We start from the raw sequence: 17,946 nt of genomic DNA, 5'->3' as shown, positions 1-17,946 counted from the left end.
ATAGTCATTTACAACATTAACAATGTCTACACTGTATTTCTGATCAGTTTGATGATCTCAGAAAATACACGTTTATTTAAAAAACAAGGACATTTCTAAGTGACCCTAACCGTTTGATCTGTAGTGTAGTGTAGTGTACTGTAGTGTAGTGTATGTATGTATGTATGTATGTACAGTACCAGTCAAAAGTTTGGACACAGCTGTGTGCTGACTGTGGAACCGAAGCATAAAGAAATTACCAGATTGATTCATGTGTAAAAGCACGCGTATCAGGTCACAATACAGTGTTCTATACAATCAACAAATGACTGCTTTATATACCTGTCATGAATATATTTCCACTAATATTTCTTTATGCAATTCATCAATTATAATTGTTCATGCAGCGGTGCTTTTGTTTAGGAATACGGAAAACAATTTTACCTGTGCACCTGGCTGGTTATATTATCATTATATTTTTTGTTTCTACTTTATCAAAATAAGCTGGACTTTATTCAATTGTACAACTCTATTACTAATCAAATCTACAAATAAAGTTGATCAAATGGATTACATACTTTTTTTTTATACTAAGGGAAACAAAAATAGGATATAGGCCTATGCTTTTTCTAAGACTTTGTGTTTATCAAGCATTGGTGCTTATGTTTGTGGGTTGATATTCATCTGGTGATATGATAATGGGGACGCCTGGCAACATTCTCTAGTGGGTACTGATGGTCTGAAAGGCCAGGTGGTTCTAGTGTTAATACAGTACTAAAGGCTGTTAAAGGAGCCATGAGCTGTTATGAATACTTATCATATCTTCCCATGCGTCAGACGGTGACAAGAGGGAGCTCTAAATGAATTCATAATGCATTAAATCACAAGAAAGTGTTACCCCACAATAATGATTACAGCCATTATAAGTTCTCCTCGGTGAACGTTGGCATATCATTGGTTTTAATAACAGATGACGTCTCCTGACTAACAGCTCATTTAATAATCCGATACCCAGTAAAGCGGAGCCATCTCTCTCCGCTGCAAATAGATTCTTAGTCTAATTACTTGGTAGTATGGAGTAATGAACACTTCATAAGCACCTGTTCCATCCCCACAGAAGGAGGTTTCAGTTGGCACCACTCAGGCACACAGGCAGAGAGCCTAATCAGCCCAGAAGAGGCGACGGCGGTTGTGGTGGTGGGATCCATATTCGAGGTGGGAGTCAAGCTGCCTTCCCCTAGTCACAACCATGTTTATCATTACCTGCTCGACTTCACTGGAAAGCCATTATCACGTGCTAAGGTCCGTCCTGACAGGTTTTTTTTTAATCCCCTCACTGACTTGTAACAAGAGGCTGTGATGTACTGGAGTAATATCTCCCAGGCGGTAGCTAGCAAGCTAGTCTCATCGAACATTATCCACGATCTGCCCATCTGCCCCATGTGCTCAACGTCGAACCTCTTCGTTGTCACTTAACCTTCAACGACGGCTCCGAGGAGGCCATTTTTAATATGGGCTATCCTATTCATTCGTCCGATCATTTGATGGCCTGAACATGTGGAATAGGGTCTTCAATTATAGAGATATCTTCCTGTAACTAAGCTATTATCGAGGAACTCTCAGTATGACAATTGCCTTCACAAGGTCAAGCGCTTGATAAGCAAATAGATCTGCTTACGATCTGAGCAGAGAACTTATACTGTCTGCAGTTATCTGGGATTAAATGCACACTAAGGCGACTTAGCGCCGTGTGTTTGAACCAGGGGTTGAAACCGGTTCAGGGAACAGAACGGAACCGGGAACGAAAGTGATCCATACTGGTCCGGAACAGAACCTTAATTTTAAAAGCATAGTTAATAATATTATTTTCTTCTAGTTCCACAAAAAAATGCAACAAAGCGCTTATACAAAGCCCTCACTTTGTGTCTGCCTGCAAGCTGAAAATCTTTGCCAAAATATGTGTGTGTTTAAGCTCAATGCCCCTCCCCCTTCCGAACTATAGGCTGCTGTACTGACGTTACCATAGGCTGCTGTACTGACGCTACCATAGGCTGCTGTACTGACGCTACCATAGGCTGCTGTACTGACGCTACCATAGGCTGCTGTACTGACGCTACCATAGGCTGCTGTACTGACGCTACCATAGGCTGCTGTACTGACGCTACCATAGGCTGCTGTACTGACGTTACCATAGGCTGCTGTACTGACGTTACCATAGGCTGCTGTACTGACGTTACCATAGGCTGCTGTACTGACGTTACAAGCTTGATTCAGAAGATATATTTTTAATTAGCTAGAGAAGAATGGATTAACTTTTTGAATGTGGGTTGAGGATACTATAGGCTTAGTTATCACATTTCGCGTTGTATTTATTAACTAGACAACGCTATGACGCGTTTTTAATTCTGGTGCCGCTCTTCACACACACAAGCTTGTTAAGGTTAACTAGATAGCTCAAAGGACATTTAAACTTTTACTGCAGTGGGATAAATCAGGACCACACAGACTGATTCTTGGTAGTCTTAAACAAATCTACTTTGAAACAAAAGTATACACATCACACACATGGTTATGGGCTTAACAAAAAGAAGACACCTGTACCATGTCAAATACAGCGTTAGCAGTTTTTTTGTAAATAACATTTATTAATTACGTTAAAAACATTAAATAACATTCCACCCACGAGGCCACTAGTCATTTGACCGAAGGAAAGGACCACAGTTCCTCCACAGAAGCCACTCCTCCTAGTTATAATTATGTGGACCTAATTCAGAAAATGCATGTCATCACAAGATGTCCAGTGCTTCAAGTCAAGCCTCCTCCTCCTCTTCAACCCTCTCTCGCCCTCTCCCCACCCACAAAATGTCAGTCGTATCTTTCGCCATAGGCTACACTTGTCTGTCCGTCACGCATGTAAACAACTAGCTTGCCTGGCCTAAGTCTTAATGAGCTGAAGCAAGAAAAGAAAACTTGAGGATTTCACAGGTTAAAAAAGGAACAATATAAACCAGTACTTTTTGGGGGTTTGGAACAGGTTAAGAACTATATTTTGCTGGTCAGGAAACGGTGGTATGAAATTGTCATTCTGTTTAAACAAAATTATTGGAAAATAAATGTTGGTTCCAAGCCCTGGTTTGAACACAGCACATCGGATTTGGAGTGTTTATGGGATTTGCGGTGAATTGGGCTTGCGAAACGGCCGGGTCTATAAAGGCAGATGGCTTCATTAGCATTGCAGTCATGTCGAGAGGATGAAACAAACTCAACTCCATTGGGTTCCCTCTCACTTCTAACACAGAGAATACATTTGACTAGTCTATGGATTCGATTAAAGGCTCTGACACTTTCTGAGCCTCCCTGTTGCGACTTTCTCCAGGAGGAAGCCACGATGCTCTAAATCACCTCATTAGAGACTGCCACAGCTGACTGGCAGAGTTAACATATGGACCTGCAATCAAGTTTCTGGTTGAAACTCAGAGCTCCTACATCCCCTGTCCCGGACAAGGTTACTGGTTAAGTCCATCACTTCTCAGTTCAGACACAGCCTCACTGCTCTGCTGTTCTCCTGGGCTCTGCGCCCTGTCTAGACAAGACAGAACTGACAGTACTTAAAGGGAGGGGGGGGGTTCAAGGTACGTGCCAGGATAGAAGGGTGTCTGTAGAGAACATGAGAGAGAGAGAGAGAGAGAGAGAGAGAGAGAGAGAGAGAGAGAGAGAGAGAGAGAGAGAGTGATTGGCTTCCAGCAAGACCCTTTCTCCTCTGTCTTAGAATCTCATCGGTTCTCGTGATGGCATATTTCATAACACACAGCCAGACACAGGAAAGTCTCAGGGGTCTGGGACCGTTTACGGCTCTGAAGGATGTCACAACAGAATACGTAACAAAATGTGTAAAACACAAGGGATGTCATTGTACCATTTGCGACACCTGAGGACGCGTAGGCAGGGATGGAATGTTTGGGTGCTAACTGCACACTGAGGCCGACATTGAGATTGCTCACCTCCTGAATGTCAGAAGGAAAACAGTCATGCACTCCCTGTGTGTGTGTGTGTGTTTGTGGAGAGACATTTGTTTGAGAGGACACGTAGGTGTAGGGAGTGGGCGCTGAACCGCAGGACCCAGAGAGAGACAGAGCAGCCGTCTAACAGAGGTACACAAAAGCAGTAGGCAACACAAGATGCCAAACCATACAGCATTCCTTCTCCACATTCTACAGGCATTATACCCCACACATTTCCAGTCAAACTAGAGACTGCTGAATTCATCTCATCATCCACACATTCCTCCCATACAGGAGATGGCAGGTACAGCATTGCAGCCTACTGCAGGTCTTTTTGTGAGTGAGGAAACTATGAAAACCAAGCAATTTGTGGAGTTCACACAATGCCAGCCTCTCATTTGACTGGTTGACCTCTACTGTAAACTCTGAGGATCTTGTCTAATGAGGCTTGTATAGAAGACTTTCTAGTGGAAAGATGAATTCTGCGATCCCCGAGTGTGTGGTTCTAGGCTTCGCTGCTCCAATCTCCCTGACAGGCAACGCAGGCAGGCACCAGGCAGGCACCAGACAGGCAGCACATCTTCTAGGGAGAGAAGAGGGAGCCAGGGCAGGGTAGGAGGCAGAGAGTAGAGGAGAGAAAAGGCCAGACCTCAGGGCCAGGAAATGCCAGTCCAGCAGGCAGCAAGGCCAAATTACTTAACACACCAAGAGCAAAACTGTCCTATTCACACGATAATGATGCAGCCATTTCTTGCTGGGTCATCAAAGCCCATAGGATGTTACGCCGTATTAAGCATAGAGTAAAAATGTGAGCAGGAGTCATGAATTCATTTAACCCCCAGGCGTGCTCACACTCCAACGGACAGGAACATATGGCACAATGGTTATGACTTTCAATGGTACACAAGTGTGACCATAGAGATCCTATTCAATTACAATTCCTAATTCTAAGAGTGTGACATGGTAACCGTTTAATTGCTTTGATTTAGTGCTTTGCATTTCTGCACTCTCAACTCCCACTCCAATGCAGCATCCTATGATCCCTGAGAGTCTGTTGAGATCTACCAGGTGTGAGACTACCACACAAACGGGACGCAGCACTACAGAAGTTGTCAGGCAAGCACAGAACAATTAGCTTGCCTACAAAACATAAAAACACACTTTTTGTAGTGTGGTGGGTTCTAAATGATGCCATATGGCAGTTGTTCTGTTGTGTGATGCTTCACAGTGAAAACCTTCCCAGTGGAAACACAGAGTAACTTCATGTGGTTCCAATGAAGATATTAATTGGTGCCACCTTGAGCGCCGTTCTCACAGATTGCAAGGAACCTCCAGGCACCCCAGCTGGGGATGTACGTTCATTGAGATGCATAGTAACATATGGCAAATATAAGTTTGACTTATGTTCATAGGGGTAGATACAGTACGTATCAAACAAGCAATTTCCATTACTGCAAAGAACATAACTGTATGCTGCTGTTCATATCACCTTCATTTGCTTATTTAAAGGATATTAAGCTTCACACAACATGTTTCCTATATAGGCTATCAGAAGTTTGCCTATCTTTGGATTAAAGAGCGAAAATTCAATTTCTCATTCCATTTTATCGCCGAAGAATATTCTTCAGTGTGTTTTACACTGAAAAAAGCCATATAGATCAGAGAGAAAATCTAGACCACTAGAAGATAAGCACCGGGTAAGAAAACAACCAAGAGGAAATCACAGGAAAACAAAAAGGGTCCAGGCTCACTTCTCTGAGTCAAGTGACCAAAGCCAGAGGGAAGACTAACAGGCTGAGTGACAGCACTTACCCTTCCAGGCTACAACTTTATTTCCATCTCGAGACTTAGTCACCAACTGTAAAAGGTGAAACATATCCCATCCAAGATGGCACTCTAAAACACTGGCCCAGCCATCATTAACAAGGTAGACGACGCCCTCTCTCTCCTACATGTTGTGGCTTAATGAGAGCAAACAGAGTGGTTTCTGTAAGAGCCGATGTCTTGTGACAGAAACAAATGGCTGTGGACCCTTGGCTATGATTAATATCCCCCTGTCGCGCCCCATCCGCCAGCCATAAACAAGTCAGATGTACTTTTTAATCATACCAGCCAAAACAGCAATAAACAGTGGTAACGAGCCTTCAGCCCACCGCTTGCTAATGAGTTGTGATTTACATGCAAATAGAGGAATGTCGTCTGAGAAAACAACGGGAGCGAATGGGGCTGGGGTCTGGTGATAGTGAGTCACTGGAGAATCGCAGTTTGAAATGATTCATTGACCTGTTCGCTTGTCATGGGGGGGGGGACTTCGTATCTCGACAGATGTAGAAAAAAAATGAAGGTGCACAAAATGTCTGTCTCTGAGAGACGGAGATTGCATGAAGACTGCATTAGCATTTCACTGGGGAAAGAAACAACATACAGATGAAAATATTGCCTGAACTGAAATTCTTGATTCAACAACAGTCCCTCATGACTTTGTCCTTCCTTGCCGGAGATGACCTTTGCCTACTAATCTACTTTCCCTGACTGTGCTCAAAAAGTTGGCAACACTGTGTTTTGATCCCATCACGGTTGTATAACAAAATTGGAATGGATGACAGTGTTTTCGGCTTGACTGACAAGAGAGGATACAGGACGTGGCAGGTGCAGGGAAAATGTATGTTTCCTTGTCTGAGACTCTGCTTTAATAGATGGCCAGCAGTAAACCATGTTTCCCAAACAACCCTCACAACCATAAACAGGGTTTGCTGCTTGATGACAGAGCAAACAGGCTGAGAGCGGCTGCGGGGCTGGTGTGGTTCCATGCCAGCTCTATATGGTAGCTAGCGCTTCCTGCTTGGTGGCCACACTGGCGTTTTGCCTACAGCCCGTTGGAGAAGGAGAAAAATAGGAGTGGGCTTCATCACCCGTGGCACACCTAAAACCTTGTGTTCAGACAGAGGGAGAAGGTCCACTCCAATGCTGACCTTGGGTCTCAGCTGCTGGGAAGCTTTGTTCCACTGGACTAATTCTCCCTCACACAAAACCAGGAGACAAACAGACAACCAATGGATTTTATTTTCCTTCTCATTTAAAAGTAAAATCCACGCGGTGGGAAAACTATTCTGGGCAGATGCTAAAACTCAAAGCTCAGTGGATGAGTGAGTGACTTACAGATGCAGTGTCTGTGTGCTCATCCCTTTGACAATGGAACACACTCTTTGAAGTATCTTGTCCACCCATTTTGTTGATCATCTCCATAGCAACATGTAGAAACCAAAACCTGAGGCTGATATCTTCAGTTGGACTGTAGCCTAAGCTCTGTCAAGCTATATAACAAAACATAAGAAAAGGACGAGACACCTACGGTGACATTGTTCAAACCTTGTTTGATGTGAAAGCGCACACACTTTTCCCTACACCATCAGCCAGCGCCTGCAGAGCTTATGGCCTTGGGTTCCTCTCTGGCAGTGGTTGGGCTCTGGGTACACCACTTGCAGAGTACTGTCGGAAATGACTCATTACAGAGAGTTACAAAAGGACCACTGCTAGTCACACAATGTGACTGAACAGAGAACAGATAAAAAGACTGCAGTGGCCAGGCTTAGTAGCTAAATCGTTGGCTAAGGAGAGTAGCTAGCTCCTGTACACAAACAGGCAGGTTGGTTCCCTGTTTCTTAATCTTAGGCAGCATATGAGATCCAGGCTAAATTGCATCTAGAACGGAGAGGGAGATATCCAACAGGCAGCTTCCATGTATCTGGGAGAGGCTCCACAGCCAGGGCTGTCTGTGCTCCAGCAAAGCCCTGCCAGACTCCCTACAGACCCAGCCCTGATCATCTGTGACCGGCAGACAGACAGACACTGGGCCTATTTCAACAGCAGCACACTGAGAATCACACTGTTTAAATAGCACTGCTAGCTCTACAATACATCTGCATACAATATTTGTCTAATGCCTCAGACATAGCACAGCCTAATGCACCCCCTGCCATGAAATGACTGGCAAAATGTTTTAGGCGGGTTTCACAAAGAGGTATTTAACTTAGTTCCCCGGATCTCTGAATGATTTAGTTGTACGCGATATTCCTTCCACTGACATTGTAAAACATTCACATTGTGGGGTACTCAGTGCTCACTTTAACCCTTACAGTCTGAATACCCATGGAGCATGGGAGGTACATGTAAGGTACACTGGTCCACTAGTGAGGGAGCAATTTTACCCCAAGAACCTTCTCCTTGAAAAAAAAAAAATCTGATTTACATATGATCCAAGATAACCAAAAGCTCCCCAGTGTAAGATTGTCACAGTAATCAGGTAAGAGTGTGGATGAGTGTTTGTGCTGTCCTTAATCTCTGAGTGGATATTAAAACCTCTGGGGTCCATCCAGCCCATTCATTCCTGATTCCCGTCGGTCGGTTATGTAAAATTACTTATGGCTCCCGCTCAATATCTGATCCATTGAGACGTTAAGTGCTTTGCTCTGACAGGTCGGCATGTCCCGCTCAGCAACACGTCAGAGATGGAAAACTGGCCAGCCATAAATAACACTGTGCCTAAATCAGCCCTGTATTAATCCCATCCATTACTCATAGTAGGAAAAACAACCAAGGTCTAAATCAGAGGTGACCTGGGGCTAGGTGGCCTTCACTTCAGCACAACTTATGAATGGTTAACAATTCCACTGCATCAATAGCTCATTTCAGAAGGACCTGGTATAATTGATATGGCAGTACATTAAGCTGTCTGCGATGCAGACGAAGGCCACTCCCACTCAGAAGAACAATGAGCGAATCAGGAGGAGAGGCTCTTTATGGCTCCTTCACCATGATGATGATCAAGTGTCTGTTCGGCTCCTCCTATCGGGCGTCTCAGGGCTGGCTAACAAACAAGGACAGGCCTGATCAGTATGCAGGGCTGGGGCTGTCCTGCCGTGCATCTGTGTAGTTTTACACATACAAAATGTCAAAGGGTCCAGCCTGCTTTGAGATCCAGCCAAGCGAAAGGCACAGGGGCCGGGGAGAGATCTTATAGCCTGGCACAGGGGCCAGGGAGAGATCTCAGAGCCTGCCTCCCAGGCCCCATCTCCCCTCCCACCCACTACCGGGCCTCATGCATGTGCCTCAGCCTCCATTGTCTTGCTCCAGGCAGCTTAAATTGGGTCGGGTATACATAACAGACTCCCTTTACCTTCTCCTGCAGGACTTGGGAGGAGCTCCCTGGACTCAGGTTCTGAAGGCTCACATCAAATGGGTCCGCCTCTCTTAGAGGATGAAAGAGTGAACAGAGCAAAGTGCGCTCAGTTTTAGAGAGGAGAAAACAGATCCAATCTGCTGGGAGTGACACCGCCTCACTGTACAGATTAGAGGTCGACCGATTAATCGGAATGGCCGATTAACTAGGGCCGATTTCAAGTTTTCATAACAATCGGAAATCGGTATTTTTGGACACCGATTTGGCACCGTTTTTTCTTTTACACCTTTATTTAACTAGGCAAGTCAGTTAAGAACACATTCTTATTTTCAATGACGGCCTAGGAACGGTGGGTTAACTGCCTTGTTCAGGAGCAGAACGACAGATTTTTACCTTGTCAGCTCGGGGATTCAATCTTGCAACCTTACGGTTAACTAGTCCCACGCTCTAACCACCTGCTTTACATTGCACTCCACGAGGAGCCTGCCTGTTACGCGAATGCACTAAGAAGCCAAGGTAAGTTGCTAGCTAGCATTAAACTTATCTTATAAAAAAACAATCAATCATAATCACTAGTTAACTACACATGGTTGATGATATTACTAGTTTATCTAGCCTGTCCTGCGTTGCATATAATCGCTTAGGTACACGTTGCTCCAACGTGTACCTAACCATAAACATCAATGCCTTTCTTAAAATCAATACACAAGTATATATTTTTAAACCTGCATATTTAGTTAATATTGCCTGCGAAACATGAATTTCTTTTAACTAGGGAAAATGTGTCACTTCTCTTGCAACTCTGGCTATATGCAGCAGTTTGGGCCGCCTGGCTCGGTGCGAACTGTGAAGACTATTTCTTCCTAACAAAGACAGCCGACTTCGCCAAACGGGGGATGATTAAACAAAAGCGCATTTGCGAGAAAAAAAAACAATTGTTGCACAAATGTACCTAACCATAAACATCAATGCCTTTCTTAAAATTAATACACAGAAGTATATATTTTTAAACCTGCATATTTAGCTAAAAGAAATCCAGGTTAGCAGGCAATATTAACCAGGTGAAATTGTGTCACTTCTTTTGCGTTCATTGCACGCAGAGTCAGGGTATATGCAACAGTTTGGGCCGCCTGGCTCGTTGCACTAATTTGCCAGAATGCTACGTAATTATGACATAACATTGAAGGTTGTGCAATGTAACAGGAATATTTAGACTTATGGATGCCACCCGGCTCGTAAGCATTCATTCAAACAGCACTGTCGTGCGTTTTGCCAGCAGCTCTTCGCAATGCTTCAAGCATTGCGCTGTTTATGACTTCAAGCTTATCAACTCCTGAGATTAGGCTGGTGTAACCCATGTGAAATGGCTAGCTAGTTAGTGGGTGCGCGCTAATAGCATTTCAAACGTCACTGAGGGTGGCTGTTGTCGATGTGTTCCTGGTTCGAGCCCAGGTAGGAGCGAGAAGAGGGACGGAAGCTATACTGTTACACTGGCAATACTAAAGTGCCTATAAGAACATCCAATAGTCAAAGATATATGAAATACAAATTCTATAGAGAGAAATAGTCCTATAATAACTACAACCTAAAACTTCTTACCTGGGAATATTGAAGACTCACGTTAAAAGGAACCACCAGCTTTCATATGTTCTCATGTTCTGAGCAAGGAACTTAAACGTTAGCTTTCTTACATGGCACATATTGCACTTTTTCTTTCTTCTCCAACACTTTGTTTTTGCATTATTTAAACCAAATTGAACATGTTTCATTATTTATTTGAGGCTAAATTGATTTTATTGATGTATTATATTAAGTTAAAATTTGTTAATTCAGTATTGTTGTAATTGTCATTATTACAAATAAATAAATGTAAAAAATAAAATCGGCGTTGAAAAATCCTAAATCGGTCCTCCTCTAGTACAGATATTGAAATACAACAAGGGAGAATGAAGGGGAGTTCACTACAACACACATGGTACACTTGTTATGTTTGTCAATGACAACATTTCCCAGTGCTGCACTCAAGGATATTATTTTCTACAGTGTTTTGGAGATAATGGGAATTGATTTATACAGTGAGGTAATTCAAACACCCTATTCCCTGTGTAAATCCCTGTAGACTAAGCAATGTCCAGGCTAAGCTGCGGAGCACTACAAAACAGCATTATGCCACACTTATCACGTGTGGTTATGATGAAAAACGGCATGGGTCAAGCTTCCCAATACAAGAACCACAAAAAAGGTGTTGCTTTCAACCACAAACCTGTACAACCTGTAGCCTTACCGCATGATGCGTCACTAGAGTACTGGCAATTTCCCTGGCGTTCATTCATCTGCAAATAAAATACCATGAACTGCCTGGTACATCTACCTACTGTTAGCCCTTTTAGTCCTGTGGATATCTGCCTCGGGATATAGTGCCTCTTACAGAGAGGATTTTAACATAATAAATACACTGGGAACAAAATAAAAGGATTACATAGTCACTCTCCAAACCATAAAATAATAAACCTGCAAATCCGGCGGATACCATTGTAGTTGCTTCTGTGAACCCCTCTCCCCTGTCCCTGTCACTGCTGCTTAACGGTGTGACTTGCCTCTCCTCAACCTCATCTCATCTACATTTTACAGTCCAGAAATACCATTAATATGAATGGGAGCAAAAATTACAATGAGATTTTCACACACAGCATGCAATGCAATGCAATGCCTTTCCAGCTTTTGTGTGCAAGTCTTTCCATGTTGTTTTGTATTCATTAATACAGGGAATTTCCATAGCAATCCAATATGCCAGCTTATTTTATTTTTTACAGTGCATGCTATACGGTGATGAAAAATTCCCCCAGTGTCTCTCCCCGCGTGTCAGAACAAAATGATGGTAAGCACGACAAAGGCATGCACAACTTCTGACACTTCCTGTAGGAAAATAACACTCAAAACCCTGGCTGCTTCTGGGGTGTGTCAGCAGAAAGAACTTCGAGAAGCCTCGTGTTAAAAGGTAAAGCATTACTGTCAACCTCACTCTCCAATAATTCAAATTGCATAAACACTCAAGAGGACCTCTTTCCTACCGTTTTACCTTAATTGGAGGAAAATTATATTAAATGAGATAATTGCTCTGAAATAATTGGCAATGTTTGATAAATAGAATCCTTCAGAATGATGCATGGCTTCATAATCTAAACGTAGTCCTGCGACATGTGCGGGGAAGTACGCTCTCCATTTCATTAAAAACCTCTTGCATGTGAAAATGTGTAAGAGGCCAAAATAATTTCCGTTCAGAACGCCAACTGAGTTTCCAGCCTCTGTAATCCTCGACTTACTTGATAATAAGGCTGAGCGTTCACAGTAATTGGTGTGACGCTGAGAGGAAACAAAGATCAACTTCTCCTTTTGCTTCCGTTTCTTTCAGATTCCCTTTAGAAATTTTAAGAAGCTCATCGAACTTCTAAATGGATTCCTCCCACTCTGGTATTGCTACTGTCCTTCTGTTTATGAGAGCCACTTAGCTTGGAACCAAGGTTCAGTAGTTCCCTGAAACCCTACTGAAATGGGGAGATAAAAAGCATAGATCTTCTGGTCGGAAAAGTCCTCCTGCCTGCTAAAATTCAACTGGAGGAGTCATTACACGCACTTTGCGAAAAACAGGTTGGCTTTTAAAACAGGTTTTATTGGGCCCATTTGGTGTTATCTATGACTATCTTATCTTCAAGTCAGTCAGAGCAGGTAATTATTTCTCTTCATGCAGGCAGAGGTTTTTAGAGGGCTGATAGTACTCAACAGTTGAATGGGAAAACGGGTTTGGTCCCAAAGAGATAGTTTCCTGACAATGTGAGAGAACTGCAGTCCCACACAAATCCCAGAGTTGGCAGGCAGAAGGAGCCTTCCTCTCAGAAGAGATTAGCTAAACCCCTGATATATTTTCATAGCTCTACATCTCCCTGAAGGACTGCCCTGCACTCAAGAGATTGGCGGGCAGTAAAGCGCTCACCTCTTTCACAGTTCAACGTTCAGCAACTTTGGAACAACGCTGTTCCAACATGGCTGCAATAAGATTTTTTAACGCCTCGCATCACTCTAAACTGAGGGGAAATGGTTGTTCAACTATTGGCGGCTACCTCCATGTAATTACCTCAGCTAACATGGTCTCTATCAAACTGGGGTCAAATGGAATGAACTAGGTCCTCTTCTCCTCATCACATGCATCAGACCTTGTCCAGTTGTAGCGTTCAGAGTTCTGGGCAGCAGCATCAGCATTTTCACAGTTAGGTACATACCTCTTTGCCGGAGAGGTAATAGGCGGAGAGCAGTCCTCCGACAAACCGGATGTTCACTTCAAAGACTGAGACCTCAGCATTCTGCAGAGAGAACAAACAAATACAGTGAGAGAGAGATAAGAGAGGGAGAGCGAGAGACGGATGGGAGCAGAGAGAGAGAGAGAGAGAGAGAGAAAAGGATTCATGATTAGGAGTATTCAACCTGCTGAGTCACCATGCAGCAGCTGGCAGGAATATCCTCACATCACACACCGAACGTAAAGACCGACAGGCAGACAACGCTGTGGGCAACACCTGAAGACACACCGAGGTATCAAAACCCTTAGGCCACGACTCCATACCTCAGAGAAGACATCTGAGTAGACCACTTAATACCACAAAACATTTGACCATTTCTATTGAGATGTGTGATCCACTAATGTGTGATCCACTAATGTATTCCCATGGTAAAGACAGAAAACAGAGAGAGGGGCTGTCAGAGAACGGACTTCCACGGAGCTCGCACAGCACCGAGGCTAACCAACTCTGGAAGAAGGTATCTATAATTGAGAAAATAGCCACCCTGCAATTTAAGTGTCATTTCGTCGTAAGGTCAAGCTGGGAAGCATGAGTCGCAACCGACAAACATGAACCAATAAGAAGTGATGAGATGCCTTCCTGACAATCCCATCAGGCCAAAACACAGATCTGCACTCAGCCCATTTCCCTCCGAAGGGCCCCAGGCTTTGTTTTCTCCATTATTATAGCCAGACTTATTACCCATATCCATTCCTCATGTAGATTTTCATTACTCTGAAAAGAAGCATGTGGAGCCCATTCATCCAGAATAAAGTCCTAGAGGCCTACAGTACTTTTAGTACTGATAAATGGTTTTGATAACCTCATCCTAACCTCGAGCCCTTTGCTTTATATGATAGATCAAAATGGTAGATCATGTAGAGTGGTCTTAAAATATTTATGTTAATCTAATATTACTATGTGCATATTCCTTGAGGTTTTAGTGAGAGGAAAAGTTTGTTATTGCCTGTACTTTGAGTGGACCACATTTTAAAAACTGTGCATGGGGGAGGGGGGCATTGTCCATTGTTACATGGGATTTAACTGAATGAGAAACACTTGTTCCTGGTAATGGTGGTGGTGGGCTATAAATAACCTCATTATGGTTTCAGTAATTATACCAAATAACAAGTAAATATCAGTAGCTAAAACTTTTTGTTGTTGTCCTCATTTCCAGATATAAGCAATTATTTTATATTTGAGAGGGAAATGTTAAACTTTGGCTTTTGTTTCTTGTAGACTATTTGTTTGGGACAAAACGGCAGATGAGGGAATAAACATTTGTTTATGTCTTTTTTCATAGATGTTCTCAATACGAAGGCTTCTCTGTACTATGACACTTTGTATTTGACTAACAATTTCTACATGAGTAAACTAATCTGGTGCGGAGAGATACAGTTCTATTATTTAATAGTAGAGAATGCGCGGCAGGCAGGCAAACAAGATCGTTTAACGCCGGCCGTCTGACTAACTTCTAATTAAAATAAATGTATTTAGTCCTGCAAACCTGCAGACTGTGAAATCCAAATTTGTAATATTTCTGCTAGCATTATCAATGGTGTGTTAATGACTTCAAATTATGACAGATGGCAGTTGTTCAAATGGGGAGTCATTTTGTATTCATGGAAATGTACTGTTTTTTGCCTGACTGTGGACAGAAGGATTTGGCACACCTTATTAACTGTTGAGGAGGGGTTGAACTCTTCTGAGGTATCCTGAGGACACTGCTGTAGCTACTAGGTAGGTACTGTAGCGTAGGTGCTTTCCTCTCAGAGAGGATTACTTCTGTTATGAGGACAGCCATTATCATGAGGCCCTGTCTCTCACCCACATCAAGACATCAGAGGGCTGTTCTGTCCTTCAGTCAAGAACTTCATTGAGGCCAAAGCGTCAAGAGGATTTCATTGAGCGTCTTCTGCACTGCACTCAGTGTTCAATTGCACTTACTGCCAGGGTTAGAAAATAAAGTGGCATTAGAGCAAATACGTTTTGTGGATACTAATGAGGTACAAAAAAATGTGATTACGTATTGCAGACATTAAATGGTGCAAATTCTGTAAAAGGGGTCAAATCTAGAGCGCCGAAATAACTTAAACTGACGACAGCCTCAATGTATTCAGGCCAGATGTTACAGGTTGCACAATTTGAATTTACATTAATATTTACATGAAACACAGTCTCTCACACGGTATCGTGGGGTGAGTCATTGCTGAATTCCCTAATGTATGAAGTCCTCCTGCTGCTGTTTTAGTAAAAATGCAAAGTCTTTCAAGTTGTATTAGTTGTAAGTACGGGATACACATTGTATACATCGTCCAACGAATTACTCACTTGCAGGTTCCTTCTCGACAAAAGACATTTTAAAAATGCTAAATACGGCCGCTAGAATCTTGACTAAAAACAAACCCAATTGTATTATATTTCTCCAGTGCTAGCCTCTCTGCTGATTTCAAGGTTTTATTGCTAATCTGCAAAGCATTACATGGACTTTCTCCTACCCATCTCTCCGATTTGGTCCTGCCGTACATACAGTGCATTCGGAAAGTATTCAGAGCCCTTGACTTTTTCCACATGTTGTTACGTTACAGCCTTATTCTAAAATTGATAAAATTGTTTATTTTCCTCATCAATCTACACACAATACCCCATAATGGCAAAGCAAAAACATTTACATTACATTTTACATTTTAGTCATTTAGCAGACGCTCTTATCCAGAGCGACTTACAGTAGTGAATGCATACATTTCATTTCATGCATTTTTTCTTTTTTGTACTGGCCCCCCGTGGGAATTGAACCCACAACCCTGGCGTTCCACACACCATGCTGGCGTTGTAAACACCATGCTCTACCAACTGAGCCACAGGGAAGACTACAGGTGTAGAATTTTTGCAAATTTATAAACAAATAAAAAAACTGAAATATCACATTTACATAAGTATTCAGACCCTTTACTCAGTACTTTGTTGAAGCACCTTTGGCAGCGATTACAGTCTCAAGTCTTCTTGGTGTGACTCTACAAGCTTGGCACAACTGTATTTGGATAGCTCTTCTCTGCAGATCCCCTCAAGCTCTGTCAGGTTGGATGGGGAGCATCGCTGCACAGCTAATTCCAGGTCTCTCCAGAGATGTTCGATCGGGTTCAAGTCCGGGCTCTGTTTGGGCCACTCAAGGACATTCAGAGACTTGTCCCCGAAGCCACTCCTGCGTTGTCTTGGCTATGTGCTGAGAGTCGTTGTTCTGTTGAAAGGTGAACCTTGCTCTGGAGCAGGTTTTCATCAAGGTTCTTTCTGTACTTTGTTCCATTCATCTTTCCCTTGATCCTGACTAGTCTCCCTCAACCACTCCCTAGTCATTCAAAGGTTGTCAGAAATGAGTCTTGACCAGGCATCTTGCAACTGGTTTAGGAGCCATCTGTCAGACAGGAAACAATGTGTGCTTTCTGATGGTGTCAAGTCACCTCGATATTACTAAAGGTCTTCCACATTGGGCTGACTTTGGGCCCTTTCCTCTTTATATAAAGAATATTGGTCTATCTGCATAAACCTGTAACATTCAGCTGTATGCTTACATTTTACATTTTAGTCATTTAGCAGACGCTCTTATCCAGAGCGACTTACAGTAGTGAATGCATACATTTCATTTTCATTTCATAATTTTGTATTTTTTTTTGTACTGGCCCCCCGTATGCTGATGACACCCATGTACGCCATTGCCCATACGACTGACCAGGCTATATTGGAGCTGCAATCTGATTTTGTTGCCTTGCAGAAAGTCCATGATTATTAAAAAAATTGGTACTTAAATGGGGGAAAAACTAAATGATGCCGTTTTATAATTCTTGTAGAAGTATTTCAGATGGTTATACACATTTTTGCATTGGATAGTTCTTTCATCGAGCAGGTTTCCGCCTATAAATATCTTGGCTTTTGGATTGACAAAAATGTGAAAGCTGAGATTTAAAGGAGGCTTATTTTATAGAACTAGATCATGTCTTTCCCTAAACAGCAGGAGGCAGATTGTATAGTCAACTTTCCTGCCAGTTCGTGACTTTGGTGACACCATTTATGGGAATTCAGCAGTCACCACTCCTAAACCTTTTGATGCAGTCTACCATAGTGCCCTTTGCTTTATCACATGTGAGAGTTTTAATATGTGTCACTGCATCCTGTACCAAAATGTTGGCTGATCCTGATTAAAGTCGCGTAGACTTCATTACTCCCTTTTTGTTTACAAAGCTTTACTACACAAGCTTCCGAACTACCTCACTTCACTGTTAAAATAAAAAAAAATATGACACCAAACCCGTTCACAGAAATGGTTAACTTTCGAAGTTCCACTAGTATGTACCGATCTAGGTAAATCTGCCTTCAATTTTAGTGCCCCCCATTTTTGGAATAGTCTACAAAACTCTCTACATCTTGACTAACTGGTGCCTCTATGGCAGTTTAGGAC

The 17,946-nt window shown here is 42.8% G+C and overlaps 1 protein-coding gene across 2 annotated transcripts in view; it reads right to left on the bottom strand.

Annotated features, from left to right (window-relative positions):
- The window catches only part of man1a1 (mannosidase, alpha, class 1A, member 1), a 164,598-nt gene that overhangs the window by 70,834 nt on the left and 75,818 nt on the right, over positions 1 to 17,946 (bottom strand). For both annotated transcript variants that reach the window (XM_014205126.2, XM_045720801.1), the window contains exon 4: positions 13,437 to 13,517. In XM_014205126.2, coding sequence (XP_014060601.1) covers positions 13,437 to 13,517 — 81 coding nt within the window. The remainder of the gene's footprint in view (positions 1 to 13,436; positions 13,518 to 17,946) is intronic.

Source organism: Salmo salar, chromosome ssa06 (assembly GCF_905237065.1).
Source record: "Salmo salar chromosome ssa06, Ssal_v3.1, whole genome shotgun sequence".
NCBI classification, from domain to species: Eukaryota; Metazoa; Chordata; class Actinopteri; order Salmoniformes; family Salmonidae; genus Salmo; species Salmo salar.
Note: the sequence above shows the minus strand (reverse complement) of the source record. Positions and strands in the feature narration are given on the sequence as shown.